At 39.1% G+C, this 27,266-nt stretch overlaps 1 protein-coding gene across 1 annotated transcript; it reads right to left on the reverse strand.

Annotated features, from left to right (window-relative positions):
* Positions 1-174: 174 nt before the first annotated feature.
* PNISR (PNN interacting serine and arginine rich protein) lies at positions 175-27,266 on the reverse strand. The gene is made up of 12 exons (XM_071446299.1): positions 27,132-27,266; positions 14,822-14,940; positions 13,399-13,584; positions 11,376-11,602; positions 9,503-9,689; positions 9,047-9,237; positions 8,305-8,442; positions 7,224-7,323; positions 6,464-6,517; positions 5,010-5,180; positions 2,382-3,483; positions 175-2,140 (listed from the first exon to the last, which is right to left on the reverse strand). The coding sequence occupies exons 2-12, from the start codon at positions 14,907-14,909 to the stop codon at positions 2,110-2,112; spliced, it is 2,475 nt and encodes an 824-aa protein (XP_071302400.1). The 5' UTR covers positions 14,910-14,940; positions 27,132-27,266; the 3' UTR covers positions 175-2,109.

Raw genomic sequence — 27,266 nt, forward strand, 5'->3', positions numbered from 1 at the left:
TAACTTCAGGTGTATGGAATTAAAAGAGCAGTAGTAATTTTAGCCTTTTCTGGTGAAAGACATTCCTAGGGGGAGTTTCCAAAGCCCAAAGAAGTTTAATGTATGTGATGCTGACAAGAGTACCAACATGTATGTAATTACTGAGTGATGAGTAAGATTTCTGAAACAGTTAAATACAGAGATCGTATGCTCTTTTTATTGGCATACAGTCACTACCCATAGAAGTGCATTTGTGTCAAAAAAATAATTTTCATATTTACAGGAAGTGACAGAATTCCAGTTGTTGGCAGAGTATATAAAGCTTTTCATACACAATCTTTTTTATTATTAGACAGAGAATATAAAATCTGAACTGAAAATCAAATTCAATGCATCCTGGAAACTGTATTCCTCAACAGCTTTTCTTAAGCTTATTTCTAGTTTCTTTCTGTCTCTCACAAGATATCCTTCTAGGACATCTGAACTGTTATGCTACCTACTTTCCAAAAATTCCTCACTCTTACCCAGACCCAAGAGTGTAATGAGATTGGATCAATACATAATTATTTATATTCTTACCAATGCAAGTAAAAGTTGTGTGTTGTAAATTATGCCTTATTTTGCTAATAAATATGACTGCTTACTCTATGTGAAAGATATAATTGAGGGGGATGTTATAATTTATAACTGATTATTTATCTGTAACAGTGTTTTGATAAACATGCATGTATTCACTAGCAATTAGCTTGCTTATTAAACACATAGTTAAAATGCATTTCTTTGCCCTGAAGCAGTTCATTTCTGCATCTTATTTATGAAAAAAATTACAGTGGAAAAAAGCTGCATAGCTGAATTTTGATTTAGTCAAATGGATTTATCTATTCATGAAGACATGCTTTCCAAGCTGCCTGTACTAGTACCATTTCTTCTTAGAAGATAGAGCCAATCAAAGAGAACTTACTTCGATGTTAAGCATTTTACCTTTTTCACAACTGGTGTCATACCAGACCTTTTAGGCACAGATCTCTCCCTGAATTTATGTTCTTCTGTAACAGTCACTGGCCTAGAGTTGGGTATTGTTGGTTTGTTTTTTAACTTCTATTATTTCACACCCTTGTTTCTAATAGCAATAGTCAATTTCCTTAAGGAGGTAATCAGTGACCTCTTTCATTTTATGGTAATATTAAAATCAAAAATTTAGTGGCATTGCTAATACACCAATGTATCAGCTTTACACGAGTCATAATTCTTGTGACACTAAGAACCAGCTTTAATATTCACTACACATTTAATGCATGTGCCAAAATGTAAAGTTAACCTATTGTCAGTTTTCCAGTGCTGTACTGAGTGATGTTTATAAACATGCCCCATAAAAACATCTAAAACTGTGAGATGTGTGTAATATGCCTGAACATCCAAAGATCTCTCTGAAAACTGGGTGAGGAATATAGTTCCAGAGCTCAACACTGCCACATGAGATCAGTTCATCGCACATATTCCTAATGGGGTTCAGTCTGTTTAAGTATAGTTTGGATTACAGTGACCCATATTTTACACAAACAGCATAGAGTACCAGCTAGACCAAAAAAAAAAAGGGTTATTAAAAAATCTATTACACATATCTAAAGAAAAATAAGATGTCTTTTCTCTGTTCTTCCACACCCCCAATAAAGTAATCTTATAATGTCCATGGACTACAAGTGTTTCACGTTAAATCTTTTTCAAGTACTTTAAAAATCTGTTATACCAAAAAAGCTGCCTTTTTCTTTTTCTTTTTTTTTAAGTACTTTCTACCATTTACCACAAAATTCAGGTGCAAGAATTTTAAACAAAAAAATGAACTAAAGAGCTTTATTGACATCACAGTACATTCAATAGTAATTTTAAGAACATTACAGCTGAAAGAGAATGGCCTGTTTTATAGTCTTAATAAGCACTACCGTTCTTGAAAAAATGTAATACAAAGAAATCCTATTATTCTGAGCAGCATTTGGAAAAAATACACCTATTTACAAATAAAAAAAAGGATTCTGGTTTCACCTACATAGCCACAATGTGCCTCTATAATGAGACAAGCCTTTTATAACTCATGGAATTTTTAAACGTCATAGCACTGGTGCCATAAATTCCTCAGCGTTTACGACGAAGAGGAGTTGTTGATCTGAAAAATAAAGGAAAAGGGGGAAAAAGTTAATAGGAAAAAATAAAAGACCCCCAAACCCACACACACTTTAGGCTTAGTAATTAATAGTTTTAAAAGATTTTTCCAAAGTTACTTTTGCCTAAGACAAAAAGTTTAATAAATACCATACTTTATTAAAAAGGTTCATATGCCGTACACATGAAGACGAATATAAAAAAACTTTTAAAAAGTCAGACAAAATACTTAAAAAGTATACTACCTTGATCGTGACTTAGACTTGTGTTTGCGGCTTGCCTTCTTACCAGACCTTTGAGATTTCTCCATGGAGCATGACCGAATATGCTTCGATTTCTTAGACTTCTTTTCTTTACTGCTTCCTGGTGATTCAGAACTACTCCTTGCACTAGATTCAGAGCCTGATCGTTTTTTGCTATCTTTGGTAGTAACTTTTTTGCTTTCTTGTCTGGAATCCTGTCTTATTATTTTCACACATATTGAATCACTGCGAGAGAAAGTTCTTTCGCTGTCTCTTTTTCTCTTTAATCTACTGTCATCATGATTGCCGGCCTTACTTTCTTTTTCCTCTTTTTTGGGCTTATCTTTTCTTTTTTCCTGATCTCTCTCCCTTTCTCTGTTCTTTTTTTTGTCTTTATCTACACCTCCACCCTGCTCCTTCTTCCTTTCTTGATCTTTACCCTCACTTTTATGTTTGTGCCTATTTCCAGTAGGGCTTCTACGCTGCTCTTCAGCTTTACGCCTGTCCCTGCTCCTGCTGCGGCTCGCACGGTTGGCTCGCCGGTCTCTTGAGCGGCTGCCGCTTCTACGTCTGTCCCAGCTTCTCTCTCTCGAAGGACTCCGATTTCTCCGCCTCTCCCCCCTTTCAGCACTGTGATTTCTACTAGATCTTCTCCTTTCCCTTATTTTCTCCCTGCTCCTACTCCTCTCTCTCCTGTTTCTGTGGGAGTAACTCCTGCTTCTACTGCGCCTAACTTTATGTGATGGGGTCCTACTGCGACTGTGTCTCTTCTTCCTTTTGGGAGAGGAAGAACGTGAAGTGCTGCGACTGCTACCTGAGCTAGTGCTGTAGGAAGAACTGGATACTGTGCTGCTACTGCTGCTGCTCCTGCTATTGCTGCTGCTGCTACCACTGCTAGAGCTTCTTGACCCACTCCTTCCTGTCCTCTCTTTACCCTCTTTCTTGAGTTCTACATCAGGAGCGACTGCATTTGGAGATCTCTTCTTTTCATGAACCATATCTGCTTCAATTTCTTTTGCCTCCTGTGATGCTAAGTTACTATTCTGTTCTTTGTTGGTAAATTCACTCATCTCTTTTGAAACTTTTTCATTTTGTAGCTTTTCTTCTGAAAAAAGAAGTACACAGAAAACAAAATGCAAATAATTTTGAGCAGTATGTCAGTAATTTCCACACCATTACATTAACAAAACCAAGTCTCCAAGCACCTCTCATAATACTCATAATTCAAACACTGCCACTATACCAACTACTTAACAAACCACTCTCTCTTCTTATAATTCTAGAAAAGTTGTCCTCTTGGTTTAGAAGTAGAGCCCAGTCATTTTAGAAGTATTGATATTATTCCATGTTTTAATGGTTTAAGATGAAGTTCTCAAACAAATATCCTGGAACATCCGAACTCCCAAACTCATCTACACAAAAGACTTTTTCCTTTTGCAACCTTTCTGCACACCTGACTCTCCCCTTCTGCTTCCTACAAGACTCCTCATCAATACAGCAGGAAGTACTGATGCTTCCTGCCTTTCTCAGAGCCCCATTCATCTGGGTTTGAGGATTACTGTCTGGTCTGAAGAAGCCATATTTCTCACAAAGTGAGACCCTCAGAGCATTTCTCAGAGGTTTTCAAAAATAAAAATTATTTTTATTCAATCTAGGATTCTTTGCATCACTGCCAACCTAATCTCCCCATTTTAAATTGAATCCAGAAAAAATAACTGACATACATTTTTTAACTAAAAATGGGCTTTTGATGTGGGCCATCATTTCCTGAATTAATTTAGGGAATAAAACTGCATCCAGAAACCCAGAGGGGTTCAAATGGCAGCTAATGGTCAAATTTAACCCAGAAAACAATTCCAGCTGGTCCCCAAGTTATTGGGCAATACAGGCTGAAGCCAGTGTATATTAGATAATGCTGTATTGTCCATCAGAAATCTTCTGCCTTTCCAAAACACTGCTGCAAATGAGACTCTGCACTAGCATTCTTCAGTATTATGGATATACAGAATCAGCTGCTTTACACCCTACTTTTGTATTTCTGCAAATAGTCCCATGGAGATGTCTCCACACTGACATCTGGCTTCCTGCACTAGAAGACAGAGGTCACAGGCCACCACTCAGACACTCTCCACATGGCCATGTTTTTATGCATACATCTTCCAACACTCAAAGAGAGACAGGACTATTAAGAAAACCAAAAGTTTAGCTAGTCCAGCCTTTCATTAAAGGCTCCATATGTCTTATTTTCAGGCTTTTAAATAAAAAGTTAATGGAGGAAACCATCAATTTTAAGTTGTATCATAATAGCACTTTCTCCTCCAGCCTGTGAACTTGGTTCATGACTTTTTAACACTGCATCCATCTTTAGACAGCTCTTCAGCACTGGGATCAAATGTGCTACCATTTTGGCCTACATTACTTGTACAAAAGGACAAACCTTACCTTGTATGGAGAAACAGAAGTAAATCACAGGGTTTTGGCTTTTTTAAATTTGAATTTTAAAAATATTATTTATAAAATTCAGTTTCATATTTTTTTTGCTTAAAACATATTTCTTTGCCATCAATTTACATACACTAAGTAGTAAACTCCATATACAGTGGCACAGTAAGAAGACATCATAAGGTTTACCTTCTAGCTGTTTTTCTAGTAGTAGTTGCTGTTCTCTCTCTTTTCTCCAAAACGCTTCCTGTTTTTGCCTTATTCTGTGTCGTAATTCCTCATCATCAGTATCAGATGATTCAGAGCCTCTGTCACTCCTCTCATCTTCACTGTCTCCTGATCCATAACCACCCAGTCCACCTGCGTGCATAAAGTCCAGTCTATCACGAGGAAAGATTAAGCTTTGCTCTTAATACTTCTGTGAGGCAAAGAGGAGAGTAACATTGCCCTTCCTTCACTTCCTCTCTCTGAAGAAGTCACTTCATTCTGGTAAGTGCCAGTGCTGTTTGCCAGTGTGTTCAAGGCCCCCGTATCTGCAATGATGGTCACTGTCTGCTTCTACTCCTTCTGGAACAGCTTGTTTATTTTCAGCAAGCAACCACTGTGACTATGGTACTTTTTTTCCATTGTATGGAAAGGCAAAAAAGCTCCCTGTGGAGACTGTAACAGTGCCTGCCTCTGTATCAGCAACGGGACAGAAAATGTCTGGGATCTTTCCCAGAGGACATCTCTGAAATGACTTCAGCTGCCTCCATAGTCCAAGGCTACAGAAATTCTGAATGCCATAACAATTTTTTCCATATGATTTAGAAAACACTGCACTTTGACAGGTATGGAGATGGAATAGAAACAGACTTTCTTCTCCCCCTGAGATATTTAACTACTGGACTGATAAGGATAAAGTCAGTTTAAACATGACATGGATTTCTTTCAGTCTGAGGTCCTTAGGATCTTTACTGAGTTAGTTTTTAAACATGAATACTTGTGATGATAACATTTAATCTAATTCATCAATATTCCATGTAATGAACACATAACTGATCACTGACACTGCTGTAGTACATTTTAGATGATAAAGGTCATGTTGGGAGAAACCTCTTGCAGTTGTGTCTCAAGCTGGAATTTCAATCTCTCTTTCCTGTGTTGTTTCTGGCAGTATATGATATGGGTGCCTTTGTGTTTATGTAGCTTTGCAATAAAATAATAATGACAAAGATTATAATATTTTTATTTATAGACTTTCACATTACTCTTCTATCAACTTTCCCCTCTCGTTCATATGGATCAAAACAGAAGAAAAGTATGAAATAGTATTCCTTTCTTTGAAGGCTGCAGTGTGCTTTTGAAACTATCATACTTTGACAAGTAAATTTATCTAAAATTTTTACATATTTTCAAAATTAGGGCAAGATTCTCATACACTAAATCACACTGCCTAGTCCTTTACTTCAGCAACTATCCCACTTATATATCAGTAGGACCACCTGTGGAACAAACAAAGGTGCTGATAATGATAAAGTTATCAGAAAGTGACCCATACTCCCAGGCAATTAAAATCTAGTTTCAAAATGCAATTTCTAGAAATGCAAGGCAAAAGTGAAAGTCCCCCTTTAAGCCCTCTCAAAAATAAGGAACATACTTACCGAGTCCAGTGAGGGAAGCCAGTGCACTGGACTGTGCCAGCTGTTTTGCAGGAGCTTTGTATCACATCAACAACAGGAACAACATGTTAACACAAATAGCCACGATTTCATAGTCATGAGTCTATGGTATTGTTAAATCTACTACTATTGCTGTTCTTTGGAGGGAGAGAAGAAACATTAAAAACGCATCATCCATTTAAAACCACTTCTAGATTTTCTGACCATGAAGATTTAGAATTTAACTGCAAATTAACAGTGAACAGAAAAAACCCAAATATATACTCATAAATCACTTTCCAAGTTACAGCATCTGGACATAATTTTCAACTTCAGTAGTTACATACTTAGATTAACTCTGTTATGTTAAAATAATCTGTTCTGTAAGTACAATACATGTTAATAGCAAAAGCAAATTAATTACTAATTGAGGACTCAAAGTTCATCTCTTTTCACTTCTGAACAGCTTTGAGATAAAGATGATAGTAGTAAGGAACAGCTACAACTCAAGAGCCATTGACACACAGGTACCATTTTAACTGAAATGAATTGTATGAAAAAAATGGAATAACTCAAGTAACTCACAATACACTGCACATGACAATTGTACATGATTACTGGATTTGAACTCTACCAAGCTGGATGCATTATACTGGAATTGTTCTTGAGGGAGAACTATGGAGGTTAAATGTTCTAAAGACATGCAAATACAGAATTTTTGCAGAAGAAACTAAAAAGAAAAAACCTCCCAAACCCAGCATACCTTTAGTTGCTTTACGGTGAACATCTTTGGCCACATAATAGATTTCTTCATTTGTGACATCTAAGAGAATCTCTGTCAGCAGCATTTTTGTCAGCATCATCTGAAGAAAATTGCATATACGATTAAAGGCCAAAACATCTTGAATAAATTCTGCATTCAAATTATATCCATACAGCTTCACTTCTTTTGATGACTATGAAAGTTGTCTCCTGCACATTTTATTTAATAACTTCTTTCAAAAGACATGACTAAAAAACCAAGAAAAGATTGAAGCTGTTTAAATGTGACCTGATTTCACAACTCTAAAGTTTCTATTTTAACTGTGAACTGTGTCTGCATGTATTGCACACAGCTATCCAGGCACTGATCTTAATGTCTAAAATGATTATAACAATGAATATCTAAATCAGCAATGTACTTAGACTGATTCCAATTATTCTTTCAAAAAATAAAGAGCACTTTTCTGACTGGTATGCTGCCTGTAAAGATCATCAGAGGTTACTTATGCAGCATTTTATTATTACATATTTTCTACAAAAATTGAAAAAAAAAATTGAGGTGGTAGCTAGTTCCCCAAGTCGTTTATGTTTGGCCACATGCTCTACAAAAATATATTCATCAAACTTAGTAGAATTCAGGGCCTTAATTAACAAGAATTCCCAAGTATGAAGGTTGTGCAGACACAGTGAAACTGTTGGTGATCTAGGATTTAGTGCTGTAGCACTTCATTGCAAGAATATATTTCTTAAATACCCTTTCATAGGAACTGAGGCTGAAGCACAGATTTGAAATGGGTGCACTTAATCACTAAAAGTTTTCAGAAATTTGTGAAGTGAAACAAAATCTAGAATTAGTATAGATCAATGTAAAGATTTTAGTCATTACATTCTTTCACTATTGTGCAAAATATGAGTTACATAACTGATATCCTTGTTTCTCAAATATAACCCTGCTTTACTGTACAATGCATACTGCACCTCTGTTGACAGCATCAGGCATAGAAAAAGTGATTTACTTTGATATGCCTGAAAAATATGAGCAGTTAAACAGAAATACTTAGTGAGAACTACATTATTAATACCATTTGATACTCCTTTTCTTCTTCTGTCATTTCTGGTTCACTTTGCTCCTCTTGAGGAGCTGGGGATGGACTCCTGCTGATTTTCCCAACACTTACAGCTTCTGTGTTTTCAGCATCTTCATCTTCCTCATCACTGTCCTACAAGTAGAGCATCATACACTTCAGGAAAAACTTAAATATCAAACTCCTCAGTTTCTATTTTTAATAAGACAGCTTCATTTACTTTGTACTGAAATCTGTATTACAAGTTATCATAAAACCATTTATTTTCTCCCTTCCTAAAAAATATGCAGGTACAGGTACCCACACAAGTTAAGAAAATACTTAGTTGTCAGCTCCCTGCCAGACATATGCTTTGGACTACAGAAAATATAACTGCTAAAATGAAGGCAATGCAAGGTTGCCTAAATTAGCTCAGTTTAGCAAATACAGGTATCTGAATATTTTCAGCTGCTGATTTGGAATTCTGACTTTCAAAAACTCTGTACATTCCAAAAGGGAAAAAAAAAGTCCGATTCCTTGTTTCTTTGCTATTACAGATCAAATTATAAACTTCTACCTCTTAGCCATTAAACACTTCAAAACATCAAGCAATTATCAACAGAGCAGCAGCTTAACCTTACTTTAAAAAACAAAAGCAATGAGGTAACCAGGAACGCAGAGTCTCTCCTTGTAAGAGACTAAAAAGTTGATACCTTTCAGGAAATACAAACCTGAGCAAAAAACAAGCAGTTATACTTACGAATTTACTTCTCTGAGGTAACCGTGGGCCATCCCCTTCTTCAGCCTCCTCACTTTCCTTTTTCTCTTTTTTAGACATCTGTGAACGTTGCTGCTCCATTCTCTCTTTTTCCAACTTTTTCTGTTTTTCTCTTTCCATCTTTTCCAGGCCCTCACGAATCCAGGCAGGCAGAGTTCTACGCTTCACAGCATCTACATAAGCAAGGTTTACAGTTTTGCAAGATGAAAAAACCTTCCCCCCACAAAAAGGAATAAAAATATCCCCCTAAACAAAGAAGTAAACCCCCTATCCCCATCAAAACAAGTCCCACATCTGATTGTGTGGAAAAAACATTTAAAATTGCTTTTTCTTTCCCTGCTTTTACTTGCTACTAAAAAGAAAAAAGGTCTTCAAATTTTGCAGTTCTTTATGAAATACAGCTTTGAAATTTTTCATTAAGGAGTGGTTAACATGTACCAATCTGGGGAGGCTCCTGCTTCACAGGCATCGCAATAGGTGAACGCTGTCGATCTCTGAATGAGGGTCTTTCCCTTCGATTCTGAGTAGGTGCAGGAGGTGCTGGAGGACCTGGTGGCCCTGGTGGTCCTGGCTGCCAATAAGGTGGGTGAAATCCACCTTGAGGTGGACCAAAAGCAGCCCCATGCTGAAAGAGTAATGCAGTTTATTTTTCTTCACATGGTAACACTAAATGCAGCATGTGAGCAAGTCGGTCTACAAAAATCCATGCAAGTAGGAATCCATGATTTCTATGCTACTGAGATCTCTCCATCTCTTTTACTGTGGTCCCCAAGAAACAAGTTTCTTTTAAATATTTAATGACTAAACTTAGACTTAAGCAAGGATACTTAACAAACCTGAAAGGGCTTCAACCAATCTCCTTTCACACTGTGCTAAACATTAAGCTCTATAATCACCATCTATCTCCATCAGTTCCATGCCAGCTTAGCATCAGAGCATGCAGTTAAATAAAGAGTGTACAAAACTAAGATTTAAAAGTCTAGCTATGTTAGCAGTCTTAACTACAGCATGAGAACAAAAATTTAAAGACCAGCCTTTTATTACATAGGAATTTTGCACTGAGCACTTTCCAGTAATCCTTCACAGATCTTATTAATATGGTTGATATGATTAAAATATTAAATGCATAATATGCAATTTTTAGTACAGATCCTGGGTTCTGGGCAATCTCTATACAACCCAAAAATCACAAGTCTTGAGGCATATATGAGGAGTTTTTTATTTTAATATTTACTACCTAGAAACGCCAAATGAAACTATTTGAGAAGAGTGTTCAGGAAAAAGGGTACAGTATCAAATATTCCACTGAGTATTTAAGTGACTAGCACTAAGGCACTCTCCACTACAATTTCAGGTTAAGCATCTCTTTCATTCAATGCAAAACAAGTTTCCTGTAGTTTTAAGAAAAGCTAATTTTAAGAGTTTGTCCCGTGACAATAAACAAAAATTATAACAAACTCATGTATTGGAAAATTATTAGTTCCCTATTCCCTATTTAACAGTAGTGTTGAACAAGAGAATTGTAAGAGGAAAAATTATCTAGAAGATAAAAAATAGCCTAGAAGATAACAAATGCAGGAAGATGGGCAGAAATTTTTTTTGTTTATGAACAGGAAGTAGGTTTTTAGACTGCTAGTTTGTCATTTATATCAGGAGATCTGAAGAAAAATACTGAAAATAGAGGGAAGATACAAAACTTCTTTGTGTTTGAAGGTCTGTCCAATGCACCCTGCTATTATTAGCAACAAAACCACCTACATGTTTATTATACTATACAACTTATATGCCTGAATGAAGAAAAAAGTGGATATGGATTTTTATTTTTTTTTTTAGAAAAACCATTGTTTATTCAAAGAATCACAGTAGATAGATATGGAAAAGATGAATGGATCATCTGGACTATCTCCCTGCAAATACAGGACTGTTTCCTGTGGTACATTATCTAGCGTATTTAAGCATATCTTTCTGAATTTATTTTTTTTCCTTCTCCTCTTTTTTGTTTTTTTTAAACACAAAGCTACATAATGTTAATTTATATACTGGAACACAGTGATTCATTTTAATACTGCAGACAACAGCCATTTCTTATTAATACTGTAGAAAAATAAAACCCTTTGGCCTCTGAACAGAACTGAGAACTTTAAAGTATCTTCTGTCAAGTGTTTGGTTAAAATGTATCTTAGCAGATAACAGATTCTGTAGATGTTGGTAGAACTGAAGAATGAAAGTCGCCGCTAGATGATATTAGAGGAACACATCCATGGGAGGGACTCTGCGCGCCTACAGTATTAAAGTAACAAATATGTTTCACCTGATAGTCAAACTGGTTCACTGGCCCCATTGCAAAGTTATCGGGAGGTCCCCCAAAGTTGTGATTGTTCTGGTTAAACATATGCCTGTTGTCAGGAGTAAACTCCCCACTGTCCTGACTGTTGCTGTCTTCCGACGGAGGAACAATTTCCATTTGACCTGGGGGGGTTGGAGTCATCCACTGCTGATCTGGAGGTGGGTGAGGGGGCTGGTGAGGCATTCCCCATTCTGTTCAGGATTCAGAATACAATTCAACACCAAGTTAGTATAATTTATATGAGTCACCAATCACTCAGTGCTCTTGCATTTATCACAAGGTTCCTCAAAGCATCACAGATGATAAAGCAAGGAAGAATCATCAATCTGCAGACTATATTATACTGTCTCAATAATTTCTTCAACTAAACAAAGGAAATACAAATAGCTATTGCTGAACTGAACCATGCAGTTGGGGGACAGAATTGGACAGGTACAGACATCCTGTAAATTTGTTTTTATAAATTTCTAGTAATAATGAGTTCACCACAAGACTTACAAATTGCTTAAACTTAAAAACCTGCTCCTACTTCTCTACATCAATTTTGAAAGCAAGGAGCAATTTTACTATTTTGCATAATAGACTTGAAATACCTACTATGGAAGGAAAATGGTGCTGTAAGCAGCACAACCACTGGAACCACTGAAACCTGTGCTCCAAAGTCTTGAGTCCTGATAATGGATGATTTCTTGGATTGCCCAATATCTAGCACAGGTCCCAGAATAAGCTATAGTTGTAAGCCCTCAAACACATGTTACAATTGGCTAACAGAGTGAAAAGGGTCCAAGGAATGAATTAATAGCTCGTGTGGCCATAATTTTTGACTGACTCCTTAAAAAGACAAAAACTATGTGCACTATACAGATACTTATAGACCATGACAGAGCTGCCTTATAACTCTCACCAGTAACAGAATTAGATTATAGCCTCTCAGGTTAATTCCTACCTTCCATCCAGTCCTTCAGTACATTTTTCTAATTTTTACTGTCCTTCCCATCTGCATCATAATTGCATCTATTACTGTAGCAACTAAAAAGTGCTATTATAGCTTTTCTATTTCTGTGAAAATTTCTCCTTACTGTACAGAAATACAGCTAGAATACACTCTTCCACATAAAAAAGTTAAAAATTCTCACATGTGCCTACAGTAACTTGTAGTCTAGTGCAGGTAGGTGAAACCTGATAACTACATCCCTTTTATTATGCACATATAAAAGCTACCAATAACATATTAAGCCTACTTATATTAAATGTTACATTTCAATAAATTCAGATAGTGACAGTGAAAACTGGGAGCGTTATTCTCTCAACCATTAACAGAATCAAGTATGAAGTGCAGTTTTCCCCAAAACAACTCAGGACATGCACACAGGCTTACTATGTTGCTCATACACTTCAAATTGCATTACAGTATAGCGTCATAACCCAGCTTTCAGAAAATAATTTCAGAAAAATTCTTAGGAGAAAATAACCTATTTCTATCCCATTCTTATTACCAGTGGTATCTTGTGAAGTTTTAAAAAGAAAATTAATTTTTGGGAAAAAATAAAGTTTGGAGGAAGTAAAAAATACAGAAAATAATCAATACTAATAGAAGAGTACAATCAACTTTAACTTATAATGACTGAAAAATACTGACAATCAGATACCTAAGTTAAAAGGGTAAATCCTAAGTACATGAAACGCAATAAAACCATATTTTTCACACAGAATTTCGCTGATCTTCCTTTTTAAAGATTTTATGACATCTAAAGCCAGCATCAGTTATACTGTGAACTCATTCTACACTTCAAGATGATGCCAGAAGCAGGTATTACACGACAGGAGAGGCAACAGTAGCTCTCTGAGTAGGAGCTGTGATTAATAAATCAACTGGTAGTTTTGCTTTTTGAAGCCTGAGGGACAGGGTATGTTTGCACCAAAAAAATCTGACAAGAATAAAATGAAAAAACATGAAAAAAATGAATGAACAGGAAGGGAAACAAACCTGGCTGCCACATTCTGTTGAAATTGGGATCCCCCTGAAAATTATTATGGTTGTTTGGACCAGACTCTATTCCTGAAATATCCTGTCCGTTTGGCATCATTCCTTGCTGTTCCACCACGTTCTGTTGCCCTGAGGCTTCTCGCTGAGCAATCCATGCTTGAGCTAATGCAGCCCAGTCAATCTGGCCTAAAATAAACAGAGGAAGTTAAAGAGGTTAGAACTCGTATGTCTGAAGTTTAACACTGTTTCTCAATTGCATGCCTTATTGCTCAAGATAAATGGGCAATATTTACCTTCAGCAAGCACTGTGAGCACCATTTAAACTTATTCACAGTGTACAGTAAAAGAAACAAAGCAAATGTCAGTGTACACACTTGCTGAAGTAGTTTCTCTGCATATGTTCAAAATGTCACAAGGCAGATTATTTTACATTCACATTAGCATTGAATGGGTGGTAGTAATGCACTTTTTTTATATGTGAGCTAATTTTGACATCAGAAGTTAATATACCTATCCTTATATTATAAATTCATGAATATCTGAGAGTAAAAAAGATACATATTTGGAAAATTATTCTTCAATGTACCCTCTTCATATAACCCTTGTTATAACCCCTATATTATGTTACAGTTCTCTCTCCCATTCTTTTTCTTTACTGCCATTCCTATCAATAAATAAATAAATAGCACTCTCAGATAAGAACACCAGTATGTCTTCTGCTTATTATCAAATTAGGAAAACCTTCCAGTGAATTTAACAGAAATTAAAGTGACAGTAAAACTTGTGTGCCTGATCACTTTGCCTTAGTATTAAATACACACCTGCACTTTCATCCATTTCTCTATTTCTCTTGATATTTTGAATGTTGCCACCTCATTCTCAATTTAAGGTATATTATGTTCTACTCTTTAAAGCACTTGGTGGTTTTGGTGGGGGAAAAAATTCAAACAAGAGATCATGATTATCACTGCTGTAACCTAAATCAAGAACTGCATTGGTCTTCCAGTGAGTTTTTTTTTTTCTGTATATAAAATCTGCATTAATACTTCTGCCACACAGGTACTGAATAAAAAAGCATATTCTCTCAAACAAAGGATTTAGCTTATCTAAAGAACTGACAGGGATACATATCTAGTAACAGAGGTCTAAATGTTGATCTGTATGACTGGTAAAATACTGTTAAATTGTGTAGGATAACTCAGGTTTCTTGCTTGTATTTGCATATTATATATTAACTATGTGAAAACATTTGTATGAACCTTTGTACGTTTTCTATGTTTTCTAGTTCAGAAAAGCATCATAAATGTACTATCTTGAGAGCAGCTACAAAGGCAACTATGAGTCATACTCTGTTACGAAGATTCAAAAATTTAAATGACAACACATTAAAAGAATGAATCCACAAAGCTTTCTATATACTTACTTGGATCTTGCTGGTGCTGAAATGACTGCATCCACTGCTGTTGGTTCAAAGGCCATTGCTGCCAAGGTTGTCCACCTTGATCCCACATCTTTTAAGTCTTTATATAGTCTATATTTCAACTAAAAATAATAGTTGTATGTTTAAATAGATGCCCATGAAATATCACATAACTGAAACTTACATAACTGCAGATATAGTTAAGCCTTGCAAAGCAAGCTGAAGCAATGCTGGCTTAATATTTTAAGCTGGAGGAAATGGTTCATCCTTTTGGAGTAATATCTGAAATATTACTGTAAGATTTCAGGAGTCTAGTATGATTTCTCTGTATTTTCACAAAGAAATTAACTACCAAATGATGTTCAAGGAGAGATATGACAAGTTTGTACGACAAGATCTCAACTGGCAATAAATGCAATTTAAAGCAAGTCAAAATACAAAAGGCATGATTGGTATCTTTGCCTGCTTCTTAGGGAAAAGATGTGTATTTCTTCAAACAAGTGTCATGCAAGGCTGTTAAGCAAGACAAAAGTCACCAAATGGTAAAACACATTGTTAATGATTGCACAGGAGAACTGCACAGGTACAAGACAGTGCCCGCATGCATGTTATGCATTGTACAGACTGTTAACTTCTAAATATAACCTTCAAATCTGAGAAAGAAAAATAAATATGACCACACAATTACCACATTGCCCCTTAAAATCATGAGAAACAACTTTTGCTGTGCTGTATATATATCCTCACTGAGCAGGCATTAGCAGCCCTGGCTCCAGACGGCAGCAGCAGAGCTCCTCAGCCTGCCTGCAGCGAAGCTCCAAGGCCAGCTCTGGGTCAATGTGCTGAGGCACAGCACTCCAGGCAGGAGTGCCCACAATGGCACAGCAGCTCTTGCAGTCACACACCTAACCTGCCACACATGGAAGACCTGAGAGCAGCCACCTGCATTGCTCCAAAGAGCTTCTCCAAAGACAAAGACTAGGCACAGTTCTGGGAATGCTTGACTCCAGCAGCTGTTCCCAAAAACCAGTATGGTAGGAATGCACTGAGTGTGACCCCATCTGCCCTAGCCAATCTGTTAAGAACTTCTGAACAGGCTTTCCACTCAATGAATATATCCTCATGGAATTTAACATACAATCCCCGAGTTCACACTGTTAAAACATCAAGCATGTAGATTGTTTCAAACACTCCAAACTTAGAAGAAAGAGAAAAATTCATTCCCTGAGGTAAAAGGAGCAGCATACAGGACCCAGCCATGGTTCACAGCCAAGTGCAATACAGAATAGATGAATAGAGCTTCTCTGCTTCAGAGCAAACTAGTTCAAAGCAGCCAGTGCCACTTGGGTGGCCAGCCAGGAGCAGCCCCAGTGGCCCCGAGGGAGCGGGACACACAGACAGAGCCTGCTCTCGGCACACGGACAAAGCTGCTGGAGTGGAACCTGCTCACAAAGGCATCCTGCGCTCGCCAGCTCAACAAGGGACTGCATGAGTGCATGGGCAGAGAGCATCACTCCACAAAAGTGCACCACACAAAGAGCTGCACTCAAATCAGGAGCACTGGCCCGTGCAGAGATGAACACAAATTTGTATTTTGCATACTACTGTCAAATGAAATCCTTTATCAGAAAAACTGTAGATCACCTTTGGTTTGAAACCACTTACTGTCAACACTGTACAAAAACTACACCTGTGGCTCTGAAACCTTCAGCTGCATTTTGGGGGGGGTTCAAACAAGACCATATCAACTTTGGCAACAGGGGGAGTATTGGGCAAAACCTATCTAATACTTCATTGTTTTCACTACCTTTTCTTGCCAAATTAAGTATGGAGGCTTTTTCCATTTCATTAATACTTTTATGCTATCCAAACCTTTAATAAGTGAAGACACTGCCCTGTCTCTTGTCTCTTTCTTTTCACAATTTTATCTGTACCTAGGAAATTAACTTTTTTATACCAGCTGAGTGTATGGGTGGCTACTAATGCACTTAATGTAACATAGCTGATCCCTTAAATTAGCTCTCCAGGTATTCACAGACACATATTTCATACACTAGATACAAGAAGGTAACTGCAAATACTATTTTCACCCTAAAGGAAAAGGTAAGTAAATGTTTTTTCCTTCCCTCAGTTCATCTTTCCATCCAGAATAAAGATTCTTTCAAATGTCAAAATAAATTTGTTTACATATTAAAAGTTTTAAGAATTGGGGTTTCTGTGCAGAGCCTCATGGTACTGCTCCCTTTGTTTCCAGCTGTTAAATCCCACTAGCAAATAATCAACATGGATTTCACTAATTCTGGTAGCATTTTTTTACCTCAATACATAGTATGTTGAAACAAGTTTGTGGAATTACACTAAAACTCAGCAAAAGGCTGTTTTTTCCACTAATGAGACCGCTTTGCATATAACTGAATGCAAAAAAAAATTACACAGGTAAATACCAATTTCGCTTATCAAAGTGTAACAATATTAAGACCACATCTACACAGGCAACTAAACTGAAACCTCCTACACACAGCTTTTATGTGGTAGGATTAGATGAGATTTATTTTTACTGGACTTGTTCTATCTCTGTCCTAAAATCTGCAGTATTACAGATTTTTTTAAACATGTTCCAGATAACATGATTATATATCTATTTCTCAATTGAAATGGACACTTAGCATTCTGTCTTTTTTTTCCTTTACTCTCAGGCCTTGATCCTCACTATGGACAAACTGAAGCACTTGTTTAGATCATTAATAAGGTCTAAGGCAACAAATGCCTCCACATCTCAGTAAAACCTGCCCTTAAGACAATTACTGCCTTATTATTTTACAGGGTATTCAAATAAATCTTGTGGGAAAGATATATTACCTTGCAGCCCTGTACCAAGTGGCATGTGAAATGGTGGCCAAGGGATAAAGCAGACAGGCAGTGACCTCAGGGAGCAGCAGCATTCACTCACCTCCTGCTGCCCCATCAGCAGTTTACTGTGCCCTAGGACACTGAGGCCAAGCCCACCCTCCTACAGGAAGGGCTGAAGGACCCCACCACGTCCCCACTAGAGAACAGCACTGCCCAGGCCACCTCACACCCCCTGGCTGCTTCCAGGCACGTCTCAGGTGTTGCATGCACCTGGGACCCCACAAGCAGATCACACCTGTCCAGTCTAGTTTGGAAGGCCACAGGCTTTTCCTCAGTGCCAGCTGGCTGCAGGGCCAGAATAAAAAGCACTGTTGGGGTTTAGTTGTTAGCACAGATAGCTGCTGATCCACTGCTCTGCAACATAATATGGCCCAGTCTTCTCCTTGCCCTAGAGAGATTATTTCATCTTACTCCTTCTATTCTGGGGAGAGAAATCAGGTGGGGAAGTGCAAAGCAATAGGTCAAGGCATGGAACTGGGTTCTATTTTGATGCACAACATTAGGACAAGACAGCAACAACAGTGTAAAACCCTGAAGAACTTCAACGTTTGATTAATTCAATTTATGCCACTCAAAAACAAACTAGTTTAAAATCACTGCTATTTGAAGCAGCTAATTTTAGTTTGTGAACTGTATTTGAAAGCTTGGTTTCAACCACAAAGTCCTGGTTTGTAACATCTTAATTCTGTATTACATTTGTACTTCTACGGTTTTCCTGAAGAAATGTTGATTTTCACAGGTTGGTAACTATAAAATATGCTGGCTTTCAAGTACACAGCTTTATTAGCAAATTCAGTGTAAACACATTCATTACTAATCAGAAATATGTACTGCATAAACACTAAAGCAATGACATCACTTTTTTTATGCAACCATACCTGTAGAAGCCCTTTTCCAAATATGATGTGAAAACTGTCCAAAACTATTTTTTATTTATTTCAATACATCTTCCTTATTGAGCAATGTTTGCTTTACAGAAACACAAATATGGAAGGAATAAAATTTGCACCTTAAAATGTTTATAGAAGTAATCTTAACATATACAGGCTAAAAGAGAAGGCCATATTCAAAATTTTTAATATTGAAGACTGAACATGTGGCTCAGAGCCACTGAACAGAAGAGGTTACTTGTAGCACCTCTCTCTTTATGGTCACCTGGAACAGCAGGACACCATCATTTTCTGGGAAACAGACTCCCCTGCTATTTAGTTCTCCACTTATTTTCCTGCATTTTCTCCAAGTTTTCACTAACTGGTACAAGGTAAACATGAAAAAGATACTTGATATAATTTTTTATCTACTACAGGCATTTAAAAATGGTTCATTGTCTTAAAAAATTATTTTGCTAAGCACTGCAGTGTCTAATAATTCCATCTGCTTTTAAGTTTCAGAGGCTAACCCCAACCTGTTTTTAGCTCCTCATTTGCAGCTGTCATGTTCTAAAAGGTAAGTAAAACAAGCACTTGTGCTATTTGATGCTACTCTTTTTTACATAAAGGCAATGTAATTTCGTATTCTGCTTGTAAAACTTTACTGAGTATGAAAGGACTTTTCAACAGAATCTCAGGATTGTCCTGTCAGACACCCACAGACAGTTTCCTTCCTAGTAATATTTTAAAGGTGTCAAAAATAAAACCAGATCAAGTCAAGTCATACAGTAATGAACAAACCAGATGTGAGTTACCAAAATAATACTTTTGAACCTGAGTCCATAAACAGAAAAGGGCACAAACTACTTCACAAAGAACTCACGAAACACAGCAGAGAAAATGTAGCCTGTTCGCAGTAATTTTAAAATTACTGCAAGGGATTCACCTTCTATACCAAGGCAGGGGAGGAGGAAACAAACCCAAAATCAACAAACAATGCCTCTCACCCACTAAACCAGTAACTTAAAGGCTTGAAACAACTGGAACCTCTTGTACTAATGTATATGACAAGAAACAACCCAAGACACAGGTAGTAATTAATAAATGGAGAAAAGATACTCAAAATCCTCTCCTACTAACTAAAACCTGCCCTGACAAAATTAACTTAGGATACTGCCACACAAATAATAAACAAGTTTTTATTTCTTACAAGTTCCCAAATCAGCATCACCTGAAAGAAAGGCTCCACCTAATACAATGGACAGCTCTATTTCCCACCAGTGACCTAAGGCCAAATACACAGCAGAGCATCCAAATGACAGTGAAACAAACTTTATTTTCTACTGAAGGTAGAGGGGAGGGAGATGAACACTGGCTAAAATTAACTCATTTAAAAGGTTAACAAGACAGTAACAGAGGGGTGCTTCAATTGAGCAGTCATTAAAACATACTGGTGATGACTAGTACCTAAAACAGGCTTGAAAAGCAACAGGTTTAAAGAATGGATCCATTTTGTAGGCACCTACTTACAAAGGAAAACGCAGATACTATCCCTCCTTTACAATGATGGGTTAAGGTTCTTTTACTTAGCTGTTCTACCCTCCAATTCAATTGGACATAGCCTTTTTTTCTTTCCTTCTCTCTCTCTAGCATACACACACAAATAAACAAAAGAACATTTATTGGTGCTTCAAGAGCTGTTCCCTGATGTCAGATCACAGTACAGGAACCTGAATCTATTAAAAATCTGTTTACCAATGAAGAAACAGAAGCCAATTCAGGATTCTTTTTGTTTTATACAGAAGCACAATCACATGAGAAAAGCACCCCATCAACTCACATTTAATTTCAGTTACACGTATTTAACAGATTATGGAAAGTTCACAAGATACCTGAAAATCCTGCAGGAGCTCCTAAGAGCAAACGTGTTCTGAAATACGTTCTTTCATGTGTTGGGGTTTTTTCTTTTTAAATTTCTATTCAAAGGCTGGACTAGAATCTGCTGAAGACTTATTAAAGCAAACTACTGGTACAAAAATGTGCTACCCTTGACAGGACTGCTGATGAGGGCTGCACTGCTGATGATAAAAGCTGAGACACCAATATAGACAGGACTTACCTCGATCACCATCAACCTCTGAGAGCCAACAGCACTCAGAAACATTTAAATGTGGTGTCAAACTCTCTACCACTGTATTTAAACTAACTTTTCTTTGTGTAAAGACAAAGAACATATTTTTAAAGGCACCTTTCCACTCCCATCCTTGATTGTACCATGCATCTTAACTACAAATTACACCTCAATGTTAACCTGTTCTTCTAGGGAAAAAAGGCATCTCCTTCACCCTATTTGTTAGCATAATAAGGTATTTTCCAACATAGTTGTATGATGTGTTCAGACACACCACACACCGAAAGCACACATTTAGAAGGTACTTACCAGTAAACAGAGTCTTGAGTGATAATTCACAAGCTCACCTTTAACTCTGGGAGACTCCCCCAAGTACTTCCCAGAAAACACAGCTATCCTGAAGGACATTACATATTTCCACACCAACAGGAAGCAGAGCACAGTTTCCCAAGAACTCACCAATGGCACAGTGCTTAGTGAAGGTCCTTGATGCCAAAGGTGGGGCCATCTTTTAGACAAGGCCACCAACAGAACTTGAGCAGTAACAGGTTCACTCAGGTTCCTTGGACAACCCTACCTAGGCAGTTTCATAATGTAAACTCCTAAAATCCACCCCCAGTTCAACAGCACTTGTGCAGAGCTAACTGTGCTCTGACCTCTCAACACTGGAGAAGAGCAGTCCCATGGCGTCTCAGGCTCAGTCTTGGAAATGTCAAAAGACAAAGCCTGCTTGTCACCCTGGAGATACTATCTTCCTTAAATGCTTTATGACATTGGCTGCAGCAGAACTGAAAAATATCAAGAAACTTCCCCTGGAAAGATAAGCAAGATCTGTCCCCAGACAAAATTTAATACAGCTAATGGATAAACTGAATTGCTCCAATTCATGCAGCTAGTCCAAGATGAGAAGCACAGAGACCTAGGAAATTAGCTCAGCTCCAGAAAAGCATCAGGAAGATAACTAACCATACCAAGCTGTCCTGATGAGTGCATCTTGTACACACTTTCTTGCTCCTTCTAAGTAACTCCCATCACTCTGCCAATTGCTTCTTCCTAATACCAATGTTACACACCCTCCTAACCATGCAGAACACCTTAGAGCTCAACAGCTTCTGCAGCAGATTCTGAATGGCTTGTCAGGAAATCCATGAAAGTGAAATATCTTACAAATGAGGAAAGAAGTCATCTTTGGAATATGAAATCAAGGATTTGTTAGAAGCTAGACTATCTCAACTCCAAGAAATCAGGAGAGACAATCTAGGAGTCAAGCTGTCACTAGAAGGAGAGTGGCACACACTGCTGTGTCCTGAGCTGAAGAGATCAACAATATCATTTGACCTGATCTTCAGGGCACACCCTGGTGGTGGTGGTTTATTCAACACTGTAGACAGGCAGACTAAGGATTCTGGAACCTACAGAGCCCCACAGCCAGAAATCAAGAGCCTTCTGATGCTGAGGGGAGGCTGTTGTATCACTTTTCTGATCATGCTACTCATCATTCCTGAAGAGCAGGTCAATATATGACACAATATGGCCTGACAGGTTTTACTTGCAAATTGAACTCTTAACACACAGCTGCAGGAGTTTTTCTGGTGACTAAAGATTTGTCTTGCAGGCATTCCAAACAGGCATGGCATTTAGCAGAGAAATATCCATCATCTCATTAAACAAGGAAGCTGAAAGAGCAGGCCAACATGCATACTTGGAGAATCCCTACTCAGCTAGTCTTTGTACCTCAGGGTTTAGAGATGTTCCACATCCTCTAAGGTAACCTGGCAGTGCAGCCATGACTTTTTGCCTACATTTAGGTCTACAGAGTTGAAGGGAAAGACCCCAAGAGGTAGGAGTCCTGGTTTGTAACAAACTGCAATTACTGGTTTTGAAACCACAAAGGCACATTAGTCTCTGATGTTCCCTGTAGAACCTGGCTACACAAGTCATCCACAGCCCATCTTGAGAAGGATCTCAAAAGCATTACATTCTCTGTGGGCAGAGTTTCTTTATCTCATATAGATATAGGCTCTGAAGGTAAACCTAAAGGAAAGTGGAGATGTTTCAGGAGCAGAGCTCCTTGAAATCCATAGCCTGATTTCTTGATCTTTCATGTGGGTGCCTTATTCTAATGTAAGGCTTTTACCTTTCATTCAAGTTTTAGCACAGTGACTGAAAGTTCATGATGAGTTTCCATGATGAATTCTGTGGAACTGTTCAGGTGCAAGCAGGATAAACCTAATACTACATTCACCACACCAGGATCAGGGCAGTTAGTAGAAAGACAGGAATAAGGCCAATACCTCCAAGAGTTCAAACTGAACAAGTGTTGCTGCAGAGCTGCTTCCCCCCTCACCTTCCTCCCACTGTGCTATTGCTTCAACAGGGCCACGGTAGCAAAGACATCACCAATGAGGTTGAACTAGTGGATAAATACTCTGGGGATACCACACCAACAGCTTACAGAGCTCTCCCAAGGAATTAGAAAAAGCAGCTCCTCCATGGTATCATCAATATCCAACCACGCTGGAATCCAAAGTCAATAATGGACAGACATGGTACAAACTCCAAAGATGTCCATTTCAAAGTGCTCCCAACTGGAAGGAAATGTAAACTGAGCACTTCTTCCATGACTGTGCCACTGGAATAAAAGATACTTTTCTGCAAGAATTTGTACATAAGAGGTGCAACTGAAAAGAACTGCAAATGAAAAATAGCTTTGCACATCCAAAGGAATCCCCCTACCAAGAAGAAAAATTTAATGCAGAAAGGGTGTCACAAGAATTATCATTAGGTGGTGGTCTTAGCATAGGAGACCCAGGTGAGTCAGAACACTTCTGCAGTTAAAAGGATGTGGGAGTCTGGAAAAGTGCTGCATCCTATGCACCCACATAGGAACAAACCCTGCAAGTTACTACAGAGTGGCTGCAGACACATTCACTCAGAGTCAGAACAAATGCATTCCATCACTCAGACAAAAACATACCAGCTTTCATTTTACTTGGGAGAACTAATATTTACTACTATATTAATATTTACTACTATATTATACTCAGCTGTTGATTAGAAAATCAAGTATTTATGGTGTGCTTTAAGCTTGGAATAAATCAGAAAAGTTACAGTAACTGTCTTGCCTACTACTCTGTTTCACTCATTACACTTTCACTTGGCCAAAGACTTCTGCCATCAGGTAGGGCACCATCCTAAGCTGCTCCCAGTATTTCATGCCCAGATACTGTGCATATCTTCTCCTCTTGAGAACCAGAAGCTATCTATACCTTTGTGTCTGCTGGGATCTGTTAGTATGATAACAAGTCAAAAAACATGTAAAATCTTCCAGCTCACTTATAGTTGTGTATCACTAAAATTTGCTCCACTGCATTTTTTAACATCAGAACTGTTCTTTCTCAGACTGAAGAACAGAGGCTTTTCAAATGTGTAACCAAGATCCAAAATACAGAACCAGAAAAAGAACTGATGAAAACAGCATGCTCAGGATCCATTAAGTTTTCCCAGAACCTGGTTCACACATCAGTATGTCTGAGTAATATTTACAATGCTAACAAGATGAAGCAGCATGAACAAAGGTCGAATTTAAAAAAACTAAAAGAAAAAAAAAAGTACTGTGAAATCTTCTTCAGGGAGTCACTCCAGCAGTACAGCTTCCAAGGTCTGTCAATACAAACTTACATCCACATATCCACTGAGCTGAACACAACTTTTTTAAAAGAGCAAAAGGACCAGATATTGGCATCCAGGTACCATTAATTATTTTTTCTATTTCTAAGACATAAAGATAAATACATTATTTGATTATAATATAGTACCAAAACAAAATCACTGCTAGAACATTTACTACCACAGAAATATTATCATAACTTAGGCAGTTTAAGTCAAAACTGTGCTGGATTTTGGGGGAAAAAAACATCCAATCTGATTATTTTTTTCATGTATCATTCCACTGAAAGTCCTGATGCAGGATTTTCAATTAGCCCTGTAACACAGCATTATTTTTTTTTCCGAAGTGAATGGTCCATCTGCAACTTCCTCTGCAATGAACATGCTCTGCACAAAAATTAGTAGTGCCAATAACTAAATAAACAACTACTCCTCACTAGTCATGAGCAGATATTAACCTCAATGATAAATACAGTTATCACTTAATAAGGGATCAGCTAGTGATGAAAGCAAGAAGACTTTAATAAAACCTACCCAAAATATTATTTGTCACCAAAAGCAGACTTAGAATCACCACATATCTCAGTCATGAAAAGTAGTGAGACTGGACACTCCTGTTCCCCATTGAATCTTTACATAATCCTGCACTTAACTAAAAATCAAACATGGTTATAACTCCACTCTACCACTACAGCTTATCAGGTGAGTTAACCACTAAAAAATTGTGGAACTGTGCTAAATTTGTGGACTCTTAAGCCCTACAACACCTCTGAGCCCAAAGTATTGAAAGCATTCTTATCAGAGCAGGAGTTTGTATGTCATATGGGACAAAGGAAGTCTTGTCATGGCCTCACAGCAGAGATGACACAAGGTTTGCTGCTGCACCAAACAAATTAAAAACCAGGAGCTTGTCTGTCAGCAATCCCAGCAGCTTGTGCCTGGACAAAGCAGAGACTTTCAGTTCCCCTCTGTTCTACAGTCAGGGGAGCTGCAGCATCTGTCACCCCCATAAGAGCCATCTTTAGTGCAGCTGCACTCCAAAAAGAGGTTTCTTACTCCTACCAACAGTACAGGTGTTGACTGGACTGCACTGGTATTTGTGACCCTGCCTTTGGAAGATGATGTTAGAATACTGTCTGCTGGTAGACAAGCTTTATGCTTTGAAGACCACCATTCCCCTTCTCTGAAAGGTGGCTGACTGTGCTTCAAAACAAAGCCTTAGGGCAACCCGTGTTTCCTGTATCCCACACCTTCCAACAGACTGTTTGCTTGCTCATTTACAGGTGTTAACTCTAAGAGAAGAAATGATCAACAACCAAGGTGGCTGAATACTCTGCATAATCTCTTGTTACAGAAGCTTTGGAAATTTCAGCTGGGGTAGTACATCGCAGAATTATCCAATGGCTTGGGTTGGAAGGGACCTTTGAAGACCGTCTAGTTCAACATCCTGCATGAAATGATGTTGCTGAAAGTTCTGTCCAACCTGATCTTGGACATTTCCAATCGTGCAACTTCCCTAGGAAACGTATTCCACAGCTTCTCCATCCTTATCATAAACAAATTCTTCCTGATGTTCAGTCTAAATCTATATTTCAGTTTAATACTGTTGTCCCTCACCCAGAGCCCTGGCAACAAGCCTTTTACCATCTTTTTCATGTACAAAAGTACCTTTCCTTCCCTTTAGGTACTGAAAGCCAACAGTAAGGTCTCCCTGAAGCCTTCTCTAATACAGGCTGAACAATCCCAGCTCTCTCTGCCTGTCTTCACAGAAGAGTGGTTCCTGCCCTTGGACCACTTTTATGTCTCCATCCTCAACCGTAAAGCCTAGCACATCCCATTAAAATTCACTTCAACAACTTTGTGGGATTGTCTAATGTACAGAGAAACTACAGGGATAAGTGCTGAAAGCAAAAAGGCTTTCAAACCCATAATCTGTTTGAGAATCCATTAAAAAACACCCTGCGTTTGCCAAGCTACTGGTCCAGGTATCTCGCAAATGCCGCTGTGTGAATTTCAGTTCTCTGGAGCCCTCCAGTGGAACGAATTCATAGGAGCGGCCACGAAACCCATGAAACAGCACAAATACCCCACGAATACATTTCATCTGCGGGAGCCAGGCTGCTGACACAGCCAAGCCCCAAATCCCAGCGCACATGTTGCTCCCCTAACTGGGTTACGGGCCAACCCAGGCAGACACTGCGCCCCGCGGAACCACGGCCGCTGCCTCCCCTTTCAGCGGCGGCTCCGGCCCGGCCGCGCGCTCCAGCATCCCGGGACCGCCGGCCCCGCCAGGTCGCGCGCTCGGCACCGGCCTCTCCCGACGCCGCCGGGGCAGCGGCAGCGGCGCGGGGCGGCCCCGGGGCATGCGCACTGCCGGCACCGGGCCCGTCCCCACCGGGGACCCTCGCCGGGGGGGCGGGCGGGACGAGAGGGTCCCGGGGGTCCCCGCCGGGCCCCCCCCCGCGCCCTCACCGCGCATGCGCGGCGCGCCGCTCCCCCAGGACGGGCAGCGGGGGAGGGCGAGCGGCTCTCGGCTCGTCCCTTCTCGTCCTGGCCGCCGGTTTCCGCTGTCGGCGCCGCCGGTTCCTCACGCCCGGCGAGCAGCAGCTGCTGCCGCCGCCACCGCGGCGCGCGGCGCCCTCCCGGTTCGACTCGGAGCGAAGGGGAAGAGCGGGTCAGCGACACCCGCCGGCCCCCCGGGAGCGCTGGCGAGCGCAGCCCCCCTGCTACTTACGCGCTCCCCCGCCTCCCGCCGCCGGTGCCGCCGCTCCGCGGCCGCGCTGCCCCCGCTATCACTCCTCGTCTTCACGGACAAGACAATATGGCGCCCGCTGGCGCTCCCCCGGAAGTGAAAGGCGTCACGGTGCTG

The sequence above is a fragment of the Agelaius tricolor genome, unplaced genomic scaffold (genome assembly GCF_023055355.1).
Source record: "Agelaius tricolor isolate 1412-34295 unplaced genomic scaffold, bAgeTri1.0.p SCAF_1, whole genome shotgun sequence".
Lineage (NCBI taxonomy): Eukaryota > Metazoa > Chordata > Aves > Passeriformes > Icteridae > Agelaius > Agelaius tricolor.